Source organism: Saccopteryx leptura, chromosome 6, assembly GCF_036850995.1.
Source record: "Saccopteryx leptura isolate mSacLep1 chromosome 6, mSacLep1_pri_phased_curated, whole genome shotgun sequence".
Taxonomy (NCBI): Eukaryota; Metazoa; Chordata; class Mammalia; order Chiroptera; family Emballonuridae; genus Saccopteryx; species Saccopteryx leptura.
In genome coordinates, this window is record NC_089508.1 from 10,439,322 (window position 1) to 10,462,668 (window position 23,347).

The 23,347-nt window shown below is 47.2% G+C and overlaps 2 protein-coding genes across 5 annotated transcripts in view; one reads left to right on the top strand and one right to left on the bottom strand.

Moving 5' to 3' along the window:
• Window positions 1-798: 798 nt before the first annotated feature.
• SERPINA10 (serpin family A member 10) lies at window positions 799-11,837 on the top strand. 3 transcript variants are annotated; one of them, XR_010746253.1, is made up of 6 exons: window positions 799-914; window positions 3,692-4,427; window positions 6,262-6,535; window positions 8,080-8,230; window positions 10,090-11,300; window positions 11,380-11,484. XR_010746253.1 is itself a non-coding variant. In XM_066343417.1 (5 exons), the coding sequence occupies exons 1-5, from the start codon at window positions 876-878 to the stop codon at window positions 10,279-10,281; spliced, it is 1,392 nt and encodes a 463-aa protein (XP_066199514.1). In that variant the 5' UTR covers window positions 799-875; the 3' UTR covers window positions 10,282-11,837. The 3 variants fall into 3 exon arrangements, 2 of the variants coding, with proteins under 2 accessions (XP_066199514.1, XP_066199515.1); XM_066343417.1 differs by having other exon boundaries at window positions 10,090-11,837; XM_066343418.1 differs by having other exon boundaries at window positions 807-914; window positions 3,696-4,427; window positions 10,090-11,504.
• A 3,590-nt stretch (window positions 11,838-15,427) lies between these two features.
• Window positions 15,428-23,347, bottom strand: part of PPP4R4 (protein phosphatase 4 regulatory subunit 4) — a 78,143-nt gene continuing 70,223 nt past the window's right edge. For both annotated transcript variants that reach the window (XM_066343032.1, XM_066343031.1), the window contains 3 exons: window positions 23,151-23,218; window positions 19,143-19,290; window positions 15,428-16,444 (listed from right to left, as the gene is read on the bottom strand). In XM_066343032.1, coding sequence (XP_066199129.1) covers window positions 16,420-16,444; window positions 19,143-19,290; window positions 23,151-23,218 — 241 coding nt within the window. In that variant the 3' untranslated portion in view covers window positions 15,428-16,419. The remainder of the gene's footprint in view (window positions 16,445-19,142; window positions 19,291-23,150; window positions 23,219-23,347) is intronic.

Genomic DNA, 23,347 nt, shown 5'->3' on the forward strand with positions numbered 1-23,347 from the left:
ACAATGACCATATAAATGAGAGGAAGATTTTTTTTTTTTAATTTTACCAAACAACATGATTTACCATTACAGAAAACCACATGGCTGGCAGTAATTCCGATTGTAGTCCTAAACAACAGTTTTCTACACTATGTTTTCTAGTGCAGTTATGCCAGAGCGTTTACCTATTAAAAGAAACAGATACTTTATTTTTATTTCCTTTTCATATTCTAGGTAGAGCAGTATTTTGCTTTTTAAAAAATATTTGTGGATACACTAAATATAACTATAAATTTTACTTCAGGATAGTAAAAGGCACATGAAATATTTATATTATAAAAAGGGGGTCTAATAGGTCTGAGAATCTTTGTCGTAAAGGGTCTTCATCAGCCTTGACTTTGGGTCCTTAAGGATTCCAGGCTCCTGAGTTTGGCGAAGTAGTAAGTTGACCTTGAGATGACTTTGTATTGCTGCTCATAGCAATTTCGCTGTCTCTCCCTCCCCTGGACTGAGAGTTCCTTGGGGGTCAGGGAAGCAGGTCTTACTCATCTCTGCCCCACCCCCACATGGTGCCCAGCCCTCGGTCGGGGACCCAGGAGGCCTCCCTTCTCGTGAGCTGTTCAGCGTCAGGAACAACTCCGTCCCAACAGGAGCTGGGTCTCATGAAGGCCGTGCCTGGAGTTGAGAAACAAGTTCTCCTGGAGAAGTTCCACATTCAGGGTTGGAGGGGCAGCTGGGGAGTATGGGAAGCGTCTCTGTCTCTGCTTTTCCGGGAACACCAGCACCTCTGAGCAGGATGTTAATCAGTAATGGTCCCACGGGGCGCATACTTTGGAATAGCAAATATTTGCTGCAGGCTTTCGGCTACAAACTCCGACCTTCTGTCTTTGCCCTGAATGAAGGACCTTCCCAGGCACCCGAGCGGCCACTCAGCGGTAAGAGGCAGTGGATTGAAGGGATGCCTTCACAGTCTAGCCGGCCAGGGGTGGGAAATGACGTTCTCGCCCTCTCCGGATGGGTTCTAAGGTGAGGGGTGGGAGTCGGCGCAGTGCCTGTCCCTCACTCGAGGACCGAGGAGGGCAGTGCTGGCGGCAGAGGTGTGTTGTAGACACAGGGGCTTCCTTTGCAGGGAGGAAAGACGACGAGGCTTTTAGATCCTGAGAGTTTGCGCCTCAACACTCAATATTCAAGCCACACTCAACATCCTAGCTTTCTTTCTGCCCAGGCGAGCGAGCAAGTCCCCCAGGTCCAGGGCTGGGTGGGGAGCTCTCCAGCGACCCTCAGGGCTGAGAGGCGGAGAGGGAGCTGTGGATTTCTTACCACTCGACTTCTATTTAGGATGATACATCCTCGGTGTGCGTGAGGGGACAGGGTGTGCCTGATGCTTGAGGGGACAGATTCTGTTCCAGTCAGCAGATGAACAGTGACCTCAGGGGCTCCGTGTGTCTGTCTAGTAGGCTGCATACAGGGGCCCCTGTGCATTGCCGGGCTGCCGCTCCAAACCTGAGACTTCGCCACCGGGAGGGGTGACACCTGTTTGGGTGCTGGGGTTGTCTCCTGACCACCGTCAGGGAGAAGGGATCTGAATTCAGGAGTATGCTTCCATGGGATTAATTTATTAACTTACAGAGCAGTGCTAAGTAATGTATACAGGCATGCCCGAGAGACACTGTGGGCACTGACGTTCCAGACTGCAATTAAGTGAATATCGTAACAAAGCGATCACATGAATTTTCTGGTTTTCCAGTGCATATGTTATACTATACTGTAGTCTGTTAGATGTTTAATACTGTTATGTCTAGCCTGACCAGGTGGTGGCACAGTGGATAGAGTGTCAGACTGGGACGCGGAGGACCCAGGTTTGAAACCCCGAGGTTGCCAGCTTGAACACGGGCTCATCTGGTTTGAGCAAAGCTCACCAGCTTAAGCTCAAGGTCACTGGCTCGAGCAAGGGGTTACTCGGTCTGCTGAAGGCCCACGGTCAAGGCACATATGAGAAAGCAATCAGTGAACAACTAAGGTGTCGCAATGAAGAATTGATGCTTCTCATCTCTCTCCCTTCCTGTCTATCTGTCCCTATCTGTCCCTCTCCCTGTCTCTGTCACACACACACACAAATACCATTATGTCTAAAAAACAATATACATAGCTTAATTAAAAAAATACGTTATTGCAAAAAAAAAAAAAAAAAAAAACCACTAACCGTCACCTGAGCCTTCAGCAAACTGCGATCTTTCTGCTGGGGAGGGTCTTGTCTTGACGTTGATGAAAACGCAGAATCTGCGAAGCCCAATAAAACAAGGCCGCCTGTGTAATGAAGGCGTGAGCCAGGGGTCTGTTTGGATTTTGCAGGAGGTACTTACCCTGCATTTGCAATGCTGGAGTGAGCTACTGAGCTCGGCCTTGACATTTAGAATTGCATAGGAGTCCCTAAACACTGACATTTAAGAAACACAGCAGAACTAGTTCATGGAGTAAGGTAGTGACTTCAGGCTGAATTCTCTTGTGCCATTTAGCATAAGCAAGAACAGTGCACTGAATCCTGGGGCCCAGTGTCATTTTCTACTAGGCACAGAGAAGGACACAGCCCGCTGCATTGGGCACTTCACCCTGGTACCGCATTCTGCTACAGGTGGCCTGGTTCAGAATGAGGGTCTCTACTAATGAGAACTCCCATAAGGCTTGTAGCCTCCCCTGTCTGATGCCCACTGAGCTGAGTGGTCCTGTCCCACATAGGCTCTTCTGGGGCGGTGGGCCCAGAAGAGAGTGAGGGTGCATCTCAGTGACCTGCCCAGCCAGTCTGTGGGTCACAGACACGGTGCTGTCAGCTGAACAGCAGGAGCTGGGCATGGGACTGTCAGGCGGTGGCCCAGCCCAGCCCTCTGGTGTCTATCCGGATGGGGAACGTGCAGGTGCTCGGAGTCGGGCTCTGTGCCAGGGGATGCGAAGGAGCTCAGGGTGGTGGTAGGGGCCAGGACGGCTAGTGGGTGGGGTTTGGAGACCCACTGCCCGGACGGAAGGCTGGCTCCCCCGGGGCGGTGAGAGTGAGGATGCACTTCCCAGGTCACTGCGAGGTGTAGACGAGGCCAGTGCAGGCCTCGTGGGGACCTGGCTAGTCATTTCTGTGCTGAGTGCTGCAGGTCTGGTGAAGGAAGGAAGACCGGGATGGGTCTATGTGTTTGGGCCCCAAGGCTGTAGGAGAGGTGCAGGGGGCAGATTCTGATCTGGCAACCTCAGCACTGCCCCTTCTCCTGGTCCTGATCGCTACCTGGACCCTCTAAGTTCCCCCCAAACGTGCCCCAGACCCAGGTCCCCCAAACCCAGCTTGACGGGCTGCTGTCGGGCCCAGCGACCGGGGCCATGATAAAAGCAGACCAGTAAAGGGCCTGTGAACCTCCTGCCCCCAGCCCAGCGCCGACCCCTACCCAGTCAGGCCTGGGACCCCGACCACGTCCTCTTTAGTCCACGCTCTCGAGAGGAAGTGGGATGAGTGGGAATGGTGGGGGAGGCTAGCTGGGTAATGGGACCCGGAAGCTCTGTCACCCCTTCGTGTTCCCAATCTCCCCAAGGGAACTAGCCTGCGTGAGCCGGAGCTAAGCCCTTACCGCCCACACCCCAAAGGAAGGAAGGGGGTCACTGGGGGATCGTACCAGAGCACAGCGATGGGCTGCTATGTCAGGCATTAAAAACGTCTGCCCTCCTTTCTCCCGAGGAAGTCTTGCTGCCGACGAGAAGTGCTCCCTGGGCCTCCACAGCTGACCGGATGAAGGCGGTGCAGCGCCTCCTCCTGCCCTGCCTCCTGGCCGAGGTGTGGCTGGTGGCCGGCCTGGGCCCTGGTCCCCAGTCCCCAGAGCCCCTGCAGACCCCCAGTGCCCAGAACGGGACCTCCCAGGGAGTGCAGGCCCCGGAGGAGGAACAGGCGGAGGACTCCTGGCTGACGGCCGGCGGGCGCCAGCTCTCTGCGGACACCTCCAACATGGGGTTCAACCTGCTGCGGAAGATCTCCCTGAGGCACGAAGGCAACGTGGTCTTCTCCCCGCTCGGCCTGTCCGTGGCCATGGCCGCCCTGATGCTGGGCGTCCAGAGGCAGACCAGAGCCCAGCCGGAGAGCGGGCCCCGCCTGCAGACCCTGAACCAGACCAGGCCCGGGCACTGGCTCGGCCTCTTCCGGCAGCTCCGGGAGCGCCTCGCCCGCAGCCGGGAGCTGGGCCTCAGCCAGGGCAGTCTGGCCTTCCTCCAGGAGGATTTCGACGTCAAAGAGACCTTCCTCAATTTATCCAAGAGGTATTTCGATGAGTGTGTGACCATGAATTTTCGCAATGCCTCCCAAGCCAAAGGGCTCATGAATCATTACATTAACAAAGAGACGCAGGGGAAAATCCCCCAACTCTTTGATGAGATTAACCCTGACACCAAATTAATTCTTGTGGATTACATCTTGCTGAAAGGTATTTGGATCCTGTTCTGCTCTCCCGAAGCCATGGGTCTTTGCGTCCGTCCGTCCCCTCCTTTCCTGTTGGGCCCGCATGTGGTTAATGCCAAATGCTTTTCTGTGAAGTTCTCAGGTTCCACAGACAGACTGAAATAGGCACTGACCGTGCAGGATGTAGCAGGCACAGTGCTGGACGTGTTCATTTGAGGCCCTGGTGACCCACGTGCTTGGAGTCCTTAGTTTCCAAGCACATCTGGTCCTGACACAGTGAATCTTCTAGGTCATTAAAAGAAGAAGGCCAATGGTCTGAGACATTCAGGATTACATCTGCGGTCCTTCACTCTCTCCTTTTGTGAGCTGGGGCAAGCGACAAAGTCACTTGTCCTCAGATTCTTAATACAGAAAACGGGGCACCCCCACCGACTGGAGAGAGGAAGAGAGGCTGAGGGAGGTTAGCTTGCTCAAGGTGACATGGTGCCCGGCACAGGGCACGCTCAGAGAGGGACCCTGGCACTGATGCCCGGCAGAGGGCACGCTCAGAGAGGGACCCTGGCACTGATGCCCAGCAGAGGGCACGCTCAGAGAGGGACCCTGGCACTGGTGCCCGGCACAGGGCACGCTCAGAGAGGGACCCTGGCACTGGTGCCCGGCACAGGGCACGCTCAGAGAGGGACCCTGGCACTGGTGCCCGGCACAGGGCACGCTCAGAGAGGGACCCTGGCACTGGTGCCCGGCACAGGGCACGCTCAGAGAGGGACCCTGGCACTGATGCCCGGCACAGGGCACGCTCAGAGAGGGACCCTGGCACTGATGCCCAGCAGAGGGCACGCTCAGAGAGGGACCCTGGTACTGATGCCCAGCAGAGGGCACGCTCAGAGAGGGACCCTGGCACTGATGCCCAGCAGAGGGCACGCTCAGAGAGGGACCCTGGCACTGATGCCCAGCAGAGGGCACGCTCAGAGAGGGACCCTGGCACTGATGCCCAGCAGAGGGCACGCTCAGAGAGGGACCCTGGCACTGATGCCCAGCAGAGGGCACGCTCAGAGAGGGACCCTGGCACTGATGCCCAGCAGAGGGCACGCTCAGAGAGGGACCCTGGCACTGATGCCCAGCAGAGGGCACGCTCAGAGAGGGACCCTGACACTGGTGCCCGGCACAGGGCACGCTCAGTGAGGGACCCTGACACTCACGCAGGTCCTTCCCCTCCTGCCCCTCTTACGGGGCAGTGGACCTGTGTGGCCACTGCTGTAGCAGAAAGCTGACATGAGGGACTTCCAAAGTGCAGGAGGAGAATGCTTCCAGTTGGCCAGGCCACAGCCCCGGGCAGAGGTCTGGGAAGGAAGTCACGCTGCTGCACGCTGGTGGCCTCCCTTGGATTGTGCGGCTATTTGTCAGCAAAGGGCCCCTTCTCTCAGAGCCACCGTAAGCAGCGCTGGGTGGGGAGTGTCGCCACGTCTGCCCAGTGGACTCTGTTTGCACATGGGTGTGCACCCACGGGACAAAGGCGGAGAGAAGGCCGCTCACGAAGGCAGGGGCAGGGGCAGGGAGAGGCCCAGCCTCTTCTAGGCGGGCACTAGCCACAGGGAACGACTAGGAGACATGTCCTTGCTGCTGTGACCCCAGTAGGCCCACGGGTGTGTCTGTGCTCTGCCAGCTGGGAGTGAGCCCACCACGGCTGACCTTTGGGGAATATCTTTGCCTGCCTGAGTTGTGGTCAAAAGCTACTCGTAAGAGACTGCTTTCACAGCTGGGGCAGGAAGTGGGGTAGGTCCTGGCCCTCCGTGGCTTTAGCAAGAACGATGTTCCCTAGGCTGGTGGCTTCCACAATGAGTCCTTTCTCACCTGCTCAGGGAGATGGCTGACCCCTTTCAACCCTCTGCTCACCGAGGCGGACTCTTTCCACGTGAGCAAGTACAGCTCGGTTAAGGTCCCCATGATGTACAGGGCCGGCGACTTCGCCCACACCTTCGATAAGAATTTTCGTTGCCATGTCCTCAAACTGCCCTACCGAGGAAACGCCACCATGCTGGTGGTCCTCATGGAGAAAGTGGGTGACCACCTCGCCCTCGAAGACTACTTGACCGCAGACCTGGTGGACACATGGCTGAGAAACATGAAAACCAGGTACAGCAGGTCCCCTTGCCCGACACAGGCTCAGCCTGCCATCTGGGCCAGCACCCACGACGGCCCCATGACTGAATGCCCGTCTTACCCCGGAGCGCGGGGGCTGCACCTGTCCTGTGTCCTGCTCTCTCTGGCACCTGCCACTGTGCCCGGCTCACTCGGTCACTTGGCCGGCACTTACTAAGTTTCTCCTACGGCGGGCACTGTGACACATGTGCGAGGGAGCCCTCGAGGACCTTACATTCTAGGGACGGGAGACAACTAGGTCAGAGTGCAGGGAAGGTGACGGTGACGGTGACGGCGGCCCCGGCAGGTGCAGGTGGACGTCGGGGCAGCCCTCGCTAAGGGGGTGGCAGTAAGCAAACCCCAAAGTGAAGCAGGATCACGCGGGTATCTGGCAGGCGACAAGTGCTACGAGCAGAAGTGTGACAGTTCGGGGACGAGAGAGTGCCTGGTGGGTTTAAGGGACATCAGGGCATCCGGGGAGAAGAGGAGGTCTAAGAACCGGGGGACCAGGCACAGTCTCCCAGGGCCATGCTGTAGGCCCCAGACACGACTTGGGCTTCTCCTGCGGGTGGCGGGAAGCCACGGGGGGCTTCGGGCAGAGAAGCAGCATGGTCTGACTCGCACTTGAAAGGGCCACGCAGCCCCGGTGCTGAGTAAAGACTCCATGGGGGTGGGGGGAGGCCAGGAGACCGGCCAGGCGGTCACTGTAACCATCCAGACCAGGACGCTGCCCCTTGGGCTGGGGGGGCAGTGCGCCCCACATCCGTTAGGAGGCCGGAGGTGACAGGATTTGCTAAGGGACCGGAGGTGGGTGAGAGGGAGGAAGACTGAGGGGATAAAGCAAGCAAAAGGAAGTAATGTTCAGCTCCTACCGTACAGCCAACATTGTTCTGGGTACTTGCGTCTCATTCAATCCTCTGAATGACCCTGGGAAACTGGTGCTGGTATTTGTGGCTACACTTGACAGAATAAGAAATTGAGACTTCTTTAAAGACTAATTTAGTGACAATTATTCGTTTTCATGCCTTTTATTTTTGAGCCACAATGCATATAAAATAGATCACCTCGGCATTTCTCTGGCTACCGAGGGGTAGGGGGCGGGAAGTTCCTTTCGCTCCCCTCTTGCTGCCCCGCCCCCAGACCCCTTTTCCCCTGGGAGCCCGCGGTCTACGGAATCCAGACACTGACTGCAGCTGCTACCCTGGAGTCTGGGGTTTGGGTTGCTTTTTAAAACATAGGGAAATGGATTCAAAATGCAGTATTCTTTGCTAAAGAGATTGTGCATCATTGGCTCGGAGGTAAAACTGGTTCCGTGAAGCTGAACTTACCTGTATATAGTTGATGAGCAAGGGCTGCTTTCTCCAAGCTGGACCATTACAGAAGAACAGAGTGGGCTCCACGCACAGTCAACTGAGGGGGACGCGTTAATGGAAATCATCTCAGAGGAAGGAAGGAAAGTGTGATCTGTTTAGCGTGCAGAGTCTCTGTGTGGTTTTTGTCTGCGTTTCACCATGATGTCATGTGTACTTGTACCACAGGAACATGGAAGTTTCCTTCCCAAAGTTCAAGTTAGATCAGAAGTATGAGATGCACGAACTGCTTAAGCAGATGGGAATCAGAAGAATCTTCTCACCCTGGGCCAGCCTGAGCGAACTCTCAGCGACCGCGAGAGATCTGAAAGTATCCAAGGTAAGCCGGGTCCTGGACTGGGACCAAACCCTCAGCAGGAAATGGGGCCAAGACCAACAACTATTTTTGCAAATCATTTTAGTAGAAATTTAGATTTAAGTTCTAAAGGCTTGAAATAGTACCCAAGTTGGATGTTTTAAGAATTTTGAGCTACTTTATTAAATTATTAGTTCACCTAATTTAATTTCTCTTATGCAGAGCTCTCTCTCTCTCTCTCTCTACTCTTCCACACGCTCAAGAAAAAATTTACCCGTGAAGAGAAACTGATTCACAGGTTCATTTAACACTTCATGAAATTGCACCACTTGCAAAATGGAAGAAACCCCAGAGGTCCTCTGCTCAACTTCCCGCCCTTGTTGGAATCCCCTCTGTTCAAATCCCTGCAAACCAGCCCTCCAGTTCCTTCTTCCTTCTTATTTTTCCTTCCTTCCTTCCTTCCTTCCTTCTTTTTTTCTTTCCCTCCCTCCTTCCCACCCTCCCTCACTCCCTCCCTCCCTCCCTTCCTTCTTCCCTCCTTCCCTCCCTCCTTCCCTCCCTCCCTCCCTCCCTCCCTTTTGCTTTCAGTGACAAGAAACTCAATACTCCTTTGAAAAGCAGCCCAATCCACAAATGGATAAAATTGTATTTAGGCTTTTTTCATATATATATATAACTGCTCACAAAAATTAGGGGATATTTATAGCTTCATATTCAGTTTGAAATATTCCCTAATTTTTGTGAGCAGTATATTTGACTTATAACTCCTGCCTAATTCATGCTCTTTGGCCCTTGTTCTGCCTCTAAAGCTACTGAGCCTAAGGTTAGTCACCTTCCCCAAGGAATCCCTTCAGCTCATCTGTGTTCTCCGTGGAAGCCCTACTGGCTTTGAGGGGAAGCAATCGCCTGTTGTTCAGAGCAGCTCAGTGCATTGCAGGGAACTGGTTAGCCTTCCTGGCCGGCTTACTAATGCCAGCGGTCACCAGTCATCATTACAACTGAGGAAATGTTCCATTAAAAATGCATCCACCTAAGCTGGATGGTAAGGTCGCCATGGCCTGAAGTCAGGCCTTAGCATCTCAGGGAAGGTAAGACAAGTGAACGTGACAATCCTGCAGACCAGCACCTGAAAGAATTTCTGCTGCACACATGGAAAATTGCAGCAATGTGCTGTTCTACATTTTAAATTGCAAACCACTCATTATTCTCCCTCTGCTCCAGGAAATAAATTTTCACTACAGGAAATCAAGGAATCTCCAGATGTTGTTACACTGATGTTTCCGTTATCCCCTCTTATAATAATTACGGTATGTGGGTGTACCGCCCACCTAGTATGAGGCTCCTGGACAGAAGGGCCCCCCAGTCATGACCGATGGCCCGAGAACAGGCACTCAGAGTTCAGGAAGACCTCACGGACCCCAGGACTTGCTCCAGGGACCCCTCAGAGAAGTACTGGGTGCTGGGGAGCCTAGCCACACCCCTGACCCCACCTTGCCAGCCAGAAATAAGGTCAAAGTAGTCAGGAGTTCCAGACAGCTTGAGAACCTTCTGGAGGAGCACCAGCTCCGCTCAAGAATCAGTGGCACGAAGTCCACGCTCAGAGAGTATTTGCTGATCTGCGGCACACGTGCGTGGACCAGCCAGCCAGAGTCCTTGCGTCCACACCCAAAACATGCTTCATATTTGGGTTGTTGGGGTCTCCTGGTATTGTCTTGAGCTTCCAAGGCAAGTTCCATACCTGTCTGCACGAAGGAGTCCTGTGCCACTAATTCCTAGGAGTGTGGCCCTGTGGGTAGGGCCATAGCAAAAACTGTCAAAGGGCTCAGTTAATCCCCTCTTCTCCACTGCCGCCCTCTGGTCCTCCCCTCTACTTCCTGTCCCAGGTTTTACAGAGAGCAGCGATTGAGGTCGATGAGAAAGGAACCGAGGCCATGGCGGGAACTGTCTCAGAGATCACCGCTTACTCCATGCCTCCCGTCATCAGAGTGGACCGGCCGTTTCACTTCATGATCTACGAAGAAACCTCTGGAATGCTTCTATTTCTGGGCAGGGTAGTGAATCCAACTGTCCTGTGATTTATGACAGGCCAGAGTCCTCGGTGCACAGCAGACACTGAATGTGGGGCATGGGAACCCATACTGGATACTGGCTCGGGGGGCAGGAGACAGTGGGCCCTGTCCTCTGCTAGTCTGAGCCATTCTTAGACAAACCTGAGTATTAAATTCAAACTAATTTTAAGATGTCTGCCCAATCTGTTTGGTAGTTTAAACCTGTTACTAAGAGCCTTCATTGTTGACTAAAGACAAGCCTGGTAGACTATCTTTACCTTTCGCTGTTACTCATGTATTGCGGGACTTAAAAAAAAAAGGTAGACCAGGACACTGTTTCCAGAGGAAGGCTTTGGGAGGAAGACACGCTCACCTTCTCCATGAGCCATGTGCTTTACACTCTTTACTGCCCTCTGGAGCAAAGAAAGTGTTTTCTTGCCCTCTATTATAGATCACTTCTTGCTAACGACAATCAGAACAACACGGCGGTAGTCGGCCCTGACCACAGCTGCCTCAGTGTGGTCCAACTACTCCGGGGCGTGTTCAACCAGGCACCCACTGAGACATAGGTCATCGAGTTCAAAACCTTCATTTTGCAAAGGGCAGAGACAGGGTCACATTACTTCCACGGGCCCCCAGACACTTTGGGGGTCACTCTTCCATAAAAAATACAGATGTCTATATTGAAAGTTGTATGTTATGACTTCACTGACATAATAATGCATATAGTATGGGTTATAGCTGTCTTTATAGCGGTGCTGTCAAAGGAAGTAACTTGTTTATTGCAAGAGATTAAACATGTTCCTGGGCCTCAGACGCTGTGCCCACTGCACACAATGGACAAGCCACACAGGACATCTCAGATGAAGGCAAGCACTTGCTCAACACCACCCATGTGGCGATGGCAGGGCCTCCAGACTCCAGGCTCCAGCCCATTTCACTTTTCCTTCTTTTACTCTAAACCATCTGGTGAGGTCCAAACAAACAGGCTGCATGTGCTCACCTCTCACCAACTGCGGGCACACAGAATAGGAGCGTGGGCCCGAGTGCCCCCTGACGGCACACGGAATAGTAGCGTGGGCCCGGGTGCCCCCTGACGGCACATGGAATAAAGCGTGGGCCCAGGCGCCCGCTGTGGGCACACGGAATAGAAGCGTGGGCCCGGGTGCCCCCTGACGGCACATGGAATAGAAGTGTGGGTCCGGGAGCCCGCTGCGGGCACACGGAATAGAATTGTGAGCCCGGGTGCCCCCTGACGGCACATGGAATAAAGCGTGGGCCCAGGCGCCCGCTGCGGGCACATGGAATAGAAGCGTGGGCCCGGGTGCCCCCTGACGGCACATGGAATAGAAGTGTGGGTCCGGGAGCCCGCTGCGGGCACACAGAATAGAATTGTGGGCCCGGGTGCCCCCTGACGGCACATGGAATAGAAGTGTGGGCCCGGGAGCCCGCTGCGGGCACACGGAATAGAAGCGTGGGCCCGGGTGCCCCCTGACGGCACATGGAATAGTAGCGTGGGCCCGGGTGCCCCCTGACGGCACACGGAAGAGTAGCATGGGCTTGGGTGCCCTCTGACAGCACACGGAATAGTAGCGTGGGCCCGGGTGCTCCCTGACGGCACACGGAATAGTAGCATGGGCTTGGGTGCCCTCTGACAGCACACGGAATAGTAGCGTGGGCTTGGGTGCCCCCTGACGGCACACGGAATAGTAGCGTGGGCTTGGGTGCCCTCTGACAGCACACGGAATAGTAGCGTGGGCTTGGGTGCCCCCTGACGGCACACGGAATAGTAGCGTGGGCCCGGGCGCCTGCTGCGGGCACACGGAATAGTAGCGTGGGCTTGGGTGCCCTCTGACAGCACACGGAATAGTAGCGTGGGCCCGGGCGCCTGCTGCGGGCACACGGAATAGTAGCGTGGGCTTGGGTGCCCTCTGACAGCACACGGAATAGTAGCGTGGGCCCGGGCGCCTGCTGCGGGCACACGGAATAGTAGCGTGGGCTTGGGTGCCCTCTGACAGCACATGGAATAGTAGCGTGGGCCCGGGCGCCCGCTGCAGGCACACGGAATAGAAGCATGAACTCCATGCCAAGGTTAAAAGGAAAACAGCAAATACACCTGAAACTTGCCTAGGCAGTCATTTACTGTCACAAAGACAAGAAAATATTTTAGGAGTAAATTATGAGACTCCTAAATAGAGCTAACTAATCTTAGAGTGCCAGCTGTGTTAACTAAATGCCTAGTTGCATTTCTATCTGTCTGATATCCAATTTTACACCTAAAATTAACTTACTGAGTAGTCATCTTAACCGTTAATACAAATCGGAGTAACGTGTGTCCCCTTATCCAGGGCGCTGGCTCACACCTGGGGAGGGCGAGGCAGTCCTGGGGCCTAGGAAGAGGGCAGAAACAGAGGACTGCTCCAGCTGGACTCCTCGGGGCCTTGTTAGTACTCGATCAATCAGGTTTATATATGGAAAAATACTAAAAAGAGAAATAAAAGAGGCTCAATCAAATTACCCACCTTTAAGAGATGAAATTTAGAAATAAAAAGTCTATGAAAACATAATATCCTCTGAAATAGAGCTGGCCAAACCCAGCTATGAAAAGGTTCGTTATTATTGAAGGATTCGTATAACACACAAAGTAAACTCTCCTCTGCCTTCCCACATGCCCTGCGAAACGGGAATGGCACAACTGAGGAGCCACTGAGCCATTTCACCCGCAGGTGTTGTAAAGTACCAAAGGCTACAGAATTAATATTAATATTTTAGGAGGCTTGGAGAACATTTTATTAATTTGGGTTAAGGTGTGCAGAGAAATTGTGAGAATAGTCTCTGTATTGTGTGATTGGCATAACCAGGATGGCTCTTGCCATTGTATTGTAAATGAAAAGGGAAGGAAAGCATAGATTCCCTGACATTCCACCACACCTGTGGGGAAAGGAGTGAATGGCTAGCCAGGTGCAGGAAGGGAAAAGCCAAAATAAACCTTTTCTTATAACTATGAGCCATTTGCGGGCATTTGTCCCCATGGAAACTACCTCTCTTATGTAAATGCATGCGGTTAATACGTCTGACTCTGGACAGAGAGATGGCGATGAACACTAGAAAATATAGGAAGGCCTTTTAATATGTAAAGAGATATCTTTCTACCATTGTGTTGACTTGTAAATTTTGTTTTCTCCAAAATGATGTATGGTTTGCAAATTGAACGTGGTCCTATCATGTTAAAGGACATATAACTATAACCAATAGCGGTAAGGGGCTCCTAATTGCAATTTTTGCTTCTGTACTTCCCACTTACAAAACTATAAAAACTAAGTAGAACAAAGGGCCGGCGCGCTCTCCGTCAGATTTCTGTCGGAGTTCCCGCCGCTTGGCCAAGCTAGGCAATAAAGCTTTAATCTGTAACCGACAGACCTTGCTCCTGTCTTCCATAATTCGGGTCCCTCCGAATTTGGATTAACACAACGACTACACCTAACACAATATTCTTTGAGGCAGAAAACGGCCCTATTCTCTATTTAAGAAAAAGAATTTAATACCCCCACATATGCTTGAAGAAGCCCCTAAAACACTGTCAGGTTAGAGACACAGACCAATGTAAAGTGCAATTAATGATACAAAAAAGTTCAAGGTTTCAACTAAGGGGAGAAATCTGAACATCATTATAACAAAGCTTCACTATATTTAATTGTCAGGTTTTAAAAACTGTTCCTACACAGACAGACACCCACCCACATATAGACACTGTCTCTCACACATGCTATAATAATTGAGAACAGATTATTGAATCAATCTAATTCCTTTATCTTCACTGTAAAACTCCTACTCAAGCTGAAGAATCTGTTCATTTCAATTCAAACATTTCACGTTTGCCTACTTAACTGCAAATGGACCCGGCCCTTTCAGGGTAAGGTGTCTGCACTCAGGAAGTCAAATAATGGACTTCAAATGCATATGTGATTTTCAAATGCATATGAGGTTGTGGAAGAAAATTTCTACATGCTCTTTATTTTTACCTCTATGAAGTAAAATCCTTTTAAGCCTTCTCTATTCCTGCTATTAAAATTGAGTTTTTTGCTTGTAATGCTAATCTGTGAAATTCTAGAACCTACCCTTAAGAATACAAGTTTCCATAATTACCAAACAGATGAAGGTGCTGTTTTGTTTCTCTGCAGTTACGGATGGAGATCTTTCTCTGTCACACAGGTTTAAAGGAACTATTTGGTAAGTCAGGCAACGAAGGTCTTTCACAAAAGCATCAGTCTTGTTTCCTGTGCAAATCTACATATGTGTGGATATTCATCAATTTGTTTTTTGCTGTTTTTATATATCTGGTTTTGGAAATATATATAATTTTAACAAGTATTTCAACGATTTTTAACATTATCATGTTCTTAAAAAAAGTCTTCCAAGCATAATTTTGATCAACTGTCATAACTGATAACTCAGTGCCTTGGAATAAGACTGCAGCTGACTTCTGCAAATTCCAGAATTGTATGCACAGTGGTGACGTTTCTGTCAAATCGCTTCCCTCTTCTCTCACATGCATAATGGAAATAAAAGTTCCTCACTCTGCTAAACTCATTATTAAACAAATAAAGTGAAATTCTCCATTTTATTTAAAATAAAGTCAATGCTGATTATGAATCCAAGTGCTGGAAAAACTGATGTCACTCCGATGTCCCATTTAGGCATCAAGACTCTGTACCAGAACACGTGTTCAATTCCATGTCAGTGATGCTGGCAGGAGACATCATTAAAATAGTTGAAGGAAATCCACAAAGAATGTATTAAATCGGCCACATGGTCAAGCTTTTCTCCCTACTCAATTTGTAAGTACTGACAAAAGGGTAGTTGAACAATTTCATTAAGGTGATTATCCTTAAATGAGAGATACTTAAGAGAATCACTGAAAATAGCCCAAACAAGGCCAACTGTAAGAAAAGGGGGGAAATATTGACAGCATGGGAGTTCCACACTTAGCCACTGTTCCTGAGTAATTTATAGTTGATGTTGGTGTGTTTCTGTTAGTACTTAAAAATGAACTGTCTTACTCTTTAATCATAGAATAAAAACTGCAGAAAGGTATTTAAAACTTTTTTCACAAACACAGGTATCTCATCAACCTATGTTTTATTTGGAGTAAATTCACTATTCATTATTCCACATTATAAAAAGTAACCACACACGCATAGGCATTCACAAATTAGATCATCTTTATCATACATCAATATATTTTAAAAAACAAATATTTTCTAATATCAATATAGTTGTATGCTGATTGCATTTTGAAATAGAGAAGCTGACAATAGCTTCATACAGTATATCTCAAGAACTGACATTTTAAAATTAATAACATATATGTTCCACAGGCAAATTCTGATGAAAATATTAGCATCAGTACAAATAAATGCTGTTGACATAGCGTAAGCATGATAGCTTGGAATAACAGCTGATTCAAACTAGATTCATCATTTTTAATTAAATAAAGACAAACACATTCTAAAATGTAAACAAAGTATAAAATAAATTTTTCTAGGAAAGAAAGGAAATCATCAATCTATTATTTTTAAGGTAGTTGTGGCTAAAAGTTATCAGAAATCTCTGTGGAATTTTCATTGCCAAATGTAAATTTCAGATTACCCGAGTACAACATATTGTCACCACAGTGCAGACAGCTGTTTGTCCCCTTTTCGGCGTGACTTTTCAATTGGACTTGGAGATTGGTGAGGAACTGCAATGTCTTTCTTACCCCATGTCCCCTCCCAGTGACGCTCTCGCTAGGGCAATGTCAGTGATACGGGCTTCCACACAGCTTTGCGGTGCTAAAGCCCGAGCGCAGGGAGGTAGAGGGTCCTGCACAAACAAACGCGCTGTCTCTTCGCCAGCAGTAGGTACGGCTCCTACTGAAGTTGCTTTTCATTACACTTCACTATGACATTGGGATTCTGGAGTCACATTATTACTTAAGAAATATATATTCTACCTCCTAGGGATTCTAATTTCAAATATGGACCTCTTAGCAACATCAGCTGCCATAATGGATCTCATTCCAGTGAGTAAAAAAAAAAGAAGCCCCCAGCCATTGCTTTAAGCTTTGTCCATCAATCATATTATCTCCAGTTGTCTTTGTTTGGTCTCCTTCATCAAGCAGATGATTTACGGATTGGATTTTCTGGATTTTCTTTGACAAAAAGGAAGAAGGAAAGAGAGAGAGAGGGAGGGAGAAAGAGAGAGAGAGGAAAGGAGGGAGGGATTGAAGGAGGAAGGGTAGCAGGTGAAAGAGAAGAAAGAGAAAGGAAGAGAAGAAAGGAAAGAGAAAGGAGGAAAGAAGAGAGGAAAAAACAAAACATGAAAAATTTTATCCATAAAATGTTTACAAAGTAAATAAAGAAATATAGATAGAATCAACTTTGAACAAATCTAATATATGAGAATTCTGGTTAAGTGAAAAAAATTACACATTAAATATTACTTGGAATTACCTTTAATTTCCAAATCCTGTGTGTACGTAACATAGTATTCAATTCAATTCATACAATGTTTCCTAAATTTTTCTTTTGCATAATCATAACAGAAATTAATGCAGCTTATATTTGTCAATTATTTAGCCTTAAAAGACTATGCATTCCCATACCTCCTTTAAGACACTGGTGTGTGTCACCTCTATGATACTAAAAAGTGGGAAAATGTATTGCATAGACTTTTGTTGAGCAGCAAAAATGGATAATTAATATTTTCTGAAATCACTTCTAGGCTTATTTCAAGTAGAAAAGAATATATTTTCACTTGGATATAATATGGTGCTGAACCGTGGATACTGCATCACAGAAATGTAAAGAAACATAAGCACACTGACCACCTGTCCGGCTATGTGCAGTGTGCATTCATAACAAAGCCTAGATTGGAAGCACATTCTATAGAGATTAAGTTATGGATGTGCAGATCGAGTCACATGTTAAAAAGTTTCTGTAATACCAATATCCCTCCTCCTTCAGAATATTCAGAACATAAGAAGCAAATGATGTGTTTTGTTAGCAGAAGTTTCTAGATGCATTTTTAAACAATTATACATGTAATTGATCATATAATTATTAGAATAATTATATATTATATCTACTGAGCAAGAGAAAATTCCGTCTATAAGCAGGAAAAGCATGCTCAGCAATGGAAGAGCAGATGAAGATAGTCATCTGGAATAAAGGAGAGTTATATAAATATACAAAGTTTTAATGGTCTTTATTTTTTTTTTTTATTCATTTTTAGAGAGGAGAGAGAGGAGAGAGAGGGAGAAAGAGAGAGAGAAGGGAGGAGGAGCTGGAAGCATCAACTCCCATATGTGCCTTGACCAGGCAAGCCCAGGGTTTTGAACCGGCAACCTCAGTGTTTCCAGGTTGACGCCTTATCCACTGAGCCACCACAGGTCAGGCAATGGTCTTTATTTTTTAAAAGTGCCTGGCATTTAGAAAAATTAGTTGAGAAAAGAATGAACTACATTCTGATGTTATTAATATAAGAATTCCAGGGCAATCTTCTGAGAGGAGGAGGGCCAGAGTGACAGAGAGGACAGATCTCAAAATGCCAGAATATGAAAGCACCTTAGAACAAACCAGGAGTCACCCCTGTCATTTTCCTGATGAGACGAGGCCCAGAGTGCTGAGCAAACGTCCACAGCCACTTAGCTGCCGCTGGAACCTGGCACAGGGCACAGGGCTCCAGCTCCGTGCTCTTTACAGACCATGACCTTGTCTGGCTCTAATTTCACGACTTTTAAATGGATCATCCACAGTATAAACATTAGAGCAAGTGTATCAAAGAGCATTCCCTGTAAATAAAAGTGTCCTCTGTATTAACACTACTAATCTGTAATACAGTATTATTTTTTCTACTTATTACTTTTTTCTATGATATATAGTCCTACTCTTTCCTTGAACTCTTTTCCATAAATTTGTTTCTAAGTTTTGAATGAATCTTAAATACACTTATATTTGTACATACTAATGACCAATTAAAAACTTAGAATCAGTTACAATATAGCTCAGTTCCTAAAGGGACACCAGCATGGAGTTTCCACTAAAAGATGCATGTCAGAAACTTTATTAGAAAATAGTCATGAATTAAGTGACATATGTCTAAAGGAAAATCTGAATGCTGTTTAAATTCCATTTTAATCAGAAGATTCAGGTGTCCCGTAGAAGAGAGTAAACCTTTAAGTCTATTTTGGGCAGTCTGGATGAATCACTTCTCCTGTGATATGACCTTTAATCATGGTGATTCTTATGGGACCACCCTCTTCAATGTTTAAACTAAAAGAAACGAAGACTTCAACAATTCAAACAAGATACCAGCAGCACATAAAAAGGAACCACGGGGGGTATGGAGAACAGAGGTCCTTTATAATCTCAACTTTAAGGACAAGTATGTCTGCAGAAGGCTCCAGCTTCCTGACCCACAGCTCTGGACTCTATGCTGCAGTAGATTTCTGAAGTGGAAGCAGCAGTGCCCATCTTTCTGAGCACGGGGCGATGAAGCACTGTCCACTTACGCTAGCTCTTCTAAGGGATGCAATTATACCCAGTGTCTTCTCATATAAAGTTCCTGAAAGTAAACACCTCATAAAAACAATTTTAAAACCTCGGATATTAGTGGGAGCCATTTAAAGTTTCTTGTTGATTCCCTAAGGTTGCCCTGTCTTTGTCATATACAGATCATCTTATTCAAAGTATTAAACGTAACAGAGGCACATGCGCTAATAATCCCCTTTAATTTAGAACATTTCCTCGTTACAGACATTTTCTGCTTTTTGGAAATAGTGGGAAGGAAAGTGCACCGCGGAGAAGAGTAGGATAATACACGTAGGAGTACATCGCTGGGTTACTTACAAGGTGGCCTTACGTGGCTGCATATCTTTACTTCCACTGCTCTTTGGATCAACCGAGGTACCCGTCCCACGGGAGGTGCTGGGGAGGGGAGCATTAGGAGAAAAGGACGCTGGGAGACTGCTGGCATTACGAGTCCGGAACGAGTCATCTGAAAGCAACACGTGCATAGTCAGACACACTGAATATACGAAGAAAGATGGGAACCTGAGAGAAAAAGGTTAATGGTAGCTGGCATTTTTTCTTTGTAAATAAATTTATTAGGATATAACTTATACATAATAAACTGCAGGAATTTAAGGATTTGTCATATGTACACACTCATGAAGCCGTCACCGCAAGCAGAAGTGAACACACCCTCACTATCAAATGTCTCCTCCGGCCCCCTTGTAATGCCTCTCCGTTCCCCACCCCCAGGCAACCACAGATCTGCCTGTCCCTAGAGATTAGTTTGCATTTTCTAGAACTTTATGTAAACGGAACCATACGATATGTCCTCTTCTTTTGTCTGGCTTCTTTCAGGCAGCAGTTATGTTGAGGTTCATGCATGTTGCTATGTATATCAATACTTCATTCCTTTCTATTGCTGACTGGTCTTCCATTGTATGGATGTGTCAAAATTTGTTTATCCTTCTCCTATTGATGAGATATTTGAGTTTTCTCCAGGTTTTGACTATTACAAATAAAGCTGCTATGAACAATCATGTATAAGACCGTGTGTTCAGTAACAACCCAGGAGCGTCATTTCTGGATCACCTAGGAAGTGTACACTGAACTTCATAAGGAGCTGCCAATGTGTTGTCCGAAGCAGTAGAGGCACCACTCTGATTCCCCGCCACACCGACAGTTCTGGAGTGCTCCGCCTCCTCACACACCCTCCCATCCTGAGCCACTCCTCACACACCCTCCCATCCTGAGCCTTTAGCCGGGCATTCTAGGGGCTGTGAAGAGCCATCTCCTCGGGTTTTCTTCTCACTGCTCTTAATTTGCATTTCTCTGATGATTACTGGTATCTCTTCATGTTACTTATTTGCATAACTTCTTTTGTGAAATGCATGTTCAATACTTTTTGCCATTTTAAAATTAGTTGCCTAATTAGTCTTAAAGATTTCTTTGTATATTCTGGTTCCAAGTCTTTTTGTCAGGCATATGTAATATGAATATTTTCTCCCAATCTGTGTCCTGCTATTTATATTTTTATGATTTATATCAAAGCACAGAAATTTTTAAATTTTGATGAAGTCCAATATGTTAATTTTTTCTTTTATGGTTTGGAGAAATCTTTGTCTATTTCAAAATTCCAATGACTTCTGTCTGTATTTTCAGAAATAAAATCTTAATAATTAAAAGTTTTAACTTATATGCTTAAATTGACACACATTTTGAGTTAATTTTGTGTATAGTGCAAGATAAAAGCTAAGGTTAAATTTTTTATGTTTTTTTTATTTTTATTTATTCATTTTAGAGAAGAGAGAGTGAGAGTGAGAGAGAGAAAGGAGGAGGAGCAAGAAGCATCAACTCCCATATGTGCCTTGACCAGGCAAGCCCAGGGTTTTGAACTGGTGACCTCAACGCCCCAGGTCAACACTTTATCCACTGCGCCACCACAGGTCAGGCTTATGTTTTTTTTTAAATATGGACATCCAATTATTCTAGCATCCCTTCTGAAAAATACTATCCCATCACCACTGATCACACGTGTTGATGTAGGCTACACGGTCTTGATTCCTGGAACTAAAATAAAATAATTTAGGTTTCCTAATAAAGTTTTCTTTATCAAAACAGTTTTGGCTACCTCATTTCTGTGCATTTCACTATTGATGTTAGAATCAGCTTACAAACGTCTACAAAAAGACTGCTAGACTTCTGATCAGGATTGCACTGAACCTCTGGATCCATTTTAAAAGAACTGACATCATAACAACACGAAGACTTCTAAACCATAAACATGGTCTACCTCTCTGTTGTCAGGGTCCAAGACAGGCCACCTCAAAATATCCCACCATGGCATATCGATCACTTTGAATTGAAGCTACTTGACAAGCATCCCGGGCCAGAATGGCACCGTGACCCTGCCGTCTCCATGACTACAGGAAATACACGTCCCATGTGAAAGGTGTCCTCCCCACAGCTGGACAGCCTTTACCACTAAAATGAACAACTCTAGCCAAAGAGCCTGTATAAACAAGCCTTACTGTCCCTTGTTTTAAGTTTACTATCTTGTTTAAATTCCTTACTAATAAATGCCCAAACCTTGCTTATATTCCTTTCTAATAAGCCCCACCATTTTTCCCCTCCTTCTATCAATTTCTTCATAAATTTATTGGTTTTTTGTCTAAAAAATATTAAAAGGTGCCTGGTTGATTGTTTCTCTTATGATCCGAGTATCATACTGTGACTCCCATGAACATGTATTAAGTTAGTTTTTCTGCTGCCAACCTAGCCTTATGTCAGTGCCATTAATTTATTATCAGCCCAGCTGTAAGAATTAAAGAAGGGGTCTCCCCTGCCCCAATACCACTTGTTTAGGTCTTCCTTCATTTCTTTCAGCGATATTTTAAAGTCTTTAATGTACATTTACCATAATTTTTCAGAATTTATCCCTGAGCACTTAACATTTTGAAGTTATTATTTTAAATGTTATTTTTTAAATAGACTTTATTTTTTTAAGTTCTCCATTTACAGACATATTGAGAAGACAGTAGAAAGATGTCCCGCTTACCCCGGCCCAGTTTCCCTCCTACTGATAAGGCCTTCCAGCAGTGCGCCACACTTGTTACAGATACTGAGCCAACAGTGACACCTTATCAAGTCAAATCCATGTGTGCTCAGACTGCCTTAGCTGTCACCTGATGTCTGTCCAGGGTCCCCTCCACAATACCACATTCCTTGTCCTCGGACCCTCCTTGGCTGTGGAAGTGTCTCAGCCTTTCCTTGTCTTCGGTGACTTTAAATAACATTTTTGAGGGGGTACCGGTCAAATCTTTTGTAGGATGCCTGACTACGGCATTTTTCTGACGCTTCTCTTACATCAGACTAGGGTCTCAGGGAGGACGACAAGGAAAAGTGCTCTTTTCCTCGCATCTATCAAGGGTGCATACTAGGGTATACTGTTACCACATTTTATTTTACTGCTTCATGACAGATGCTAGAAATGGGATTCTTTTTTAGTCATAAAGCATTTTAAAAATCTAGGACTCTTGATGAACTTTACCAAACTGCTTTCCAAAAGGATCCCACTGATTTTCACACTCACTCACAATGGACAGTCTACAATCTGTTTCCCTGAATCCTTACCAGCCTCTCCTCACATTCCCCGCCCCCGTCGGCTGTACCCACATAGCCTTGGAATGCTGTCACTGAAGACAGGCAGAAGTCACCAGACAGTCAAGGATGAGTCCATGTTAAGGAAAAGGTATTCCATAGACCAGCCGAGCTATGACTTTGATTTTCCTTTCAGTTTATGTAACACTACTCCCCCTTCCAGCCTGCATGCTCCAAACCGGCCTGCTGTTGCTCCTCAGAACACCAGCACTCAGCCTTTGCAGATGACAGGGGCTCTGCAGGGGAGTTATCCCACACCCCTCTGCCTGCCAGGCTCCTAGCACTACTCCCCGTGCATCTCGCAGGACACAACCATCTTGCAGCCTGTCTTAACAACCATCTTGCAGCCTGTCTTAAGGGCCACACGTAGATAAAAATCTCTTCTCTAGGTGAACACTTCACACATCTGTTCAGAAGCATTTCGCTTCCATTTTCTCTTTGTACCTCCCATGTGTAATTGTTTAGTGACTTTCTCCTCAGTCTTCACTTCCTTAAGTAATCAATAATAAGGAATAAGCACATTTTTCTAACCAAGAAACTTGGGAGATATTTCATTCAAACTACATTCCTGTCTCCAAAATAATTTTGAACCCTTAAGATAAAGTCTATTTCAAATATTGCTCATTTAAAGAAAATCTTATTTTATTGTATTTAGCAACTTTCTGAGGAACTCAGATTTCTACTCACCTAGTGAAATCATGGAAGTCTTGGCTAACCCTGAGGCAGAAGGTGTATACGCTGCTGCAGAACTTTTACTAGAAAAGAGCATAAGTAAGTGTAAATCCAAGAACATGCCGTTTCCACCCACTCACCCAGCACCTGGTCCTTTTCAGTCTTGTTTTCCAGGCTGCCCCTACTTCTTATGAAACACGCTTGTTAGTTTT

Excerpts from the sequence above, each read along its gene's own strand:
- SERPINA10 (XM_066343417.1), top strand. The coding sequence starts at position 876 with ATGAAGGACCTTCCCAGGCACCCGAGCGGCCACTCAGCG. Across the intron at positions 6,536-8,079 it reads CTGAGAAACATGAAAACCAG|GAACATGGAAGTTTCCTTCC; the intron begins GTACAGCAGGTC and ends CTTGTACCACAG. Across the intron at positions 8,231-10,089 it reads GAGATCTGAAAGTATCCAAG|GTTTTACAGAGAGCAGCGAT; the intron begins GTAAGCCGGGTC and ends TTCCTGTCCCAG.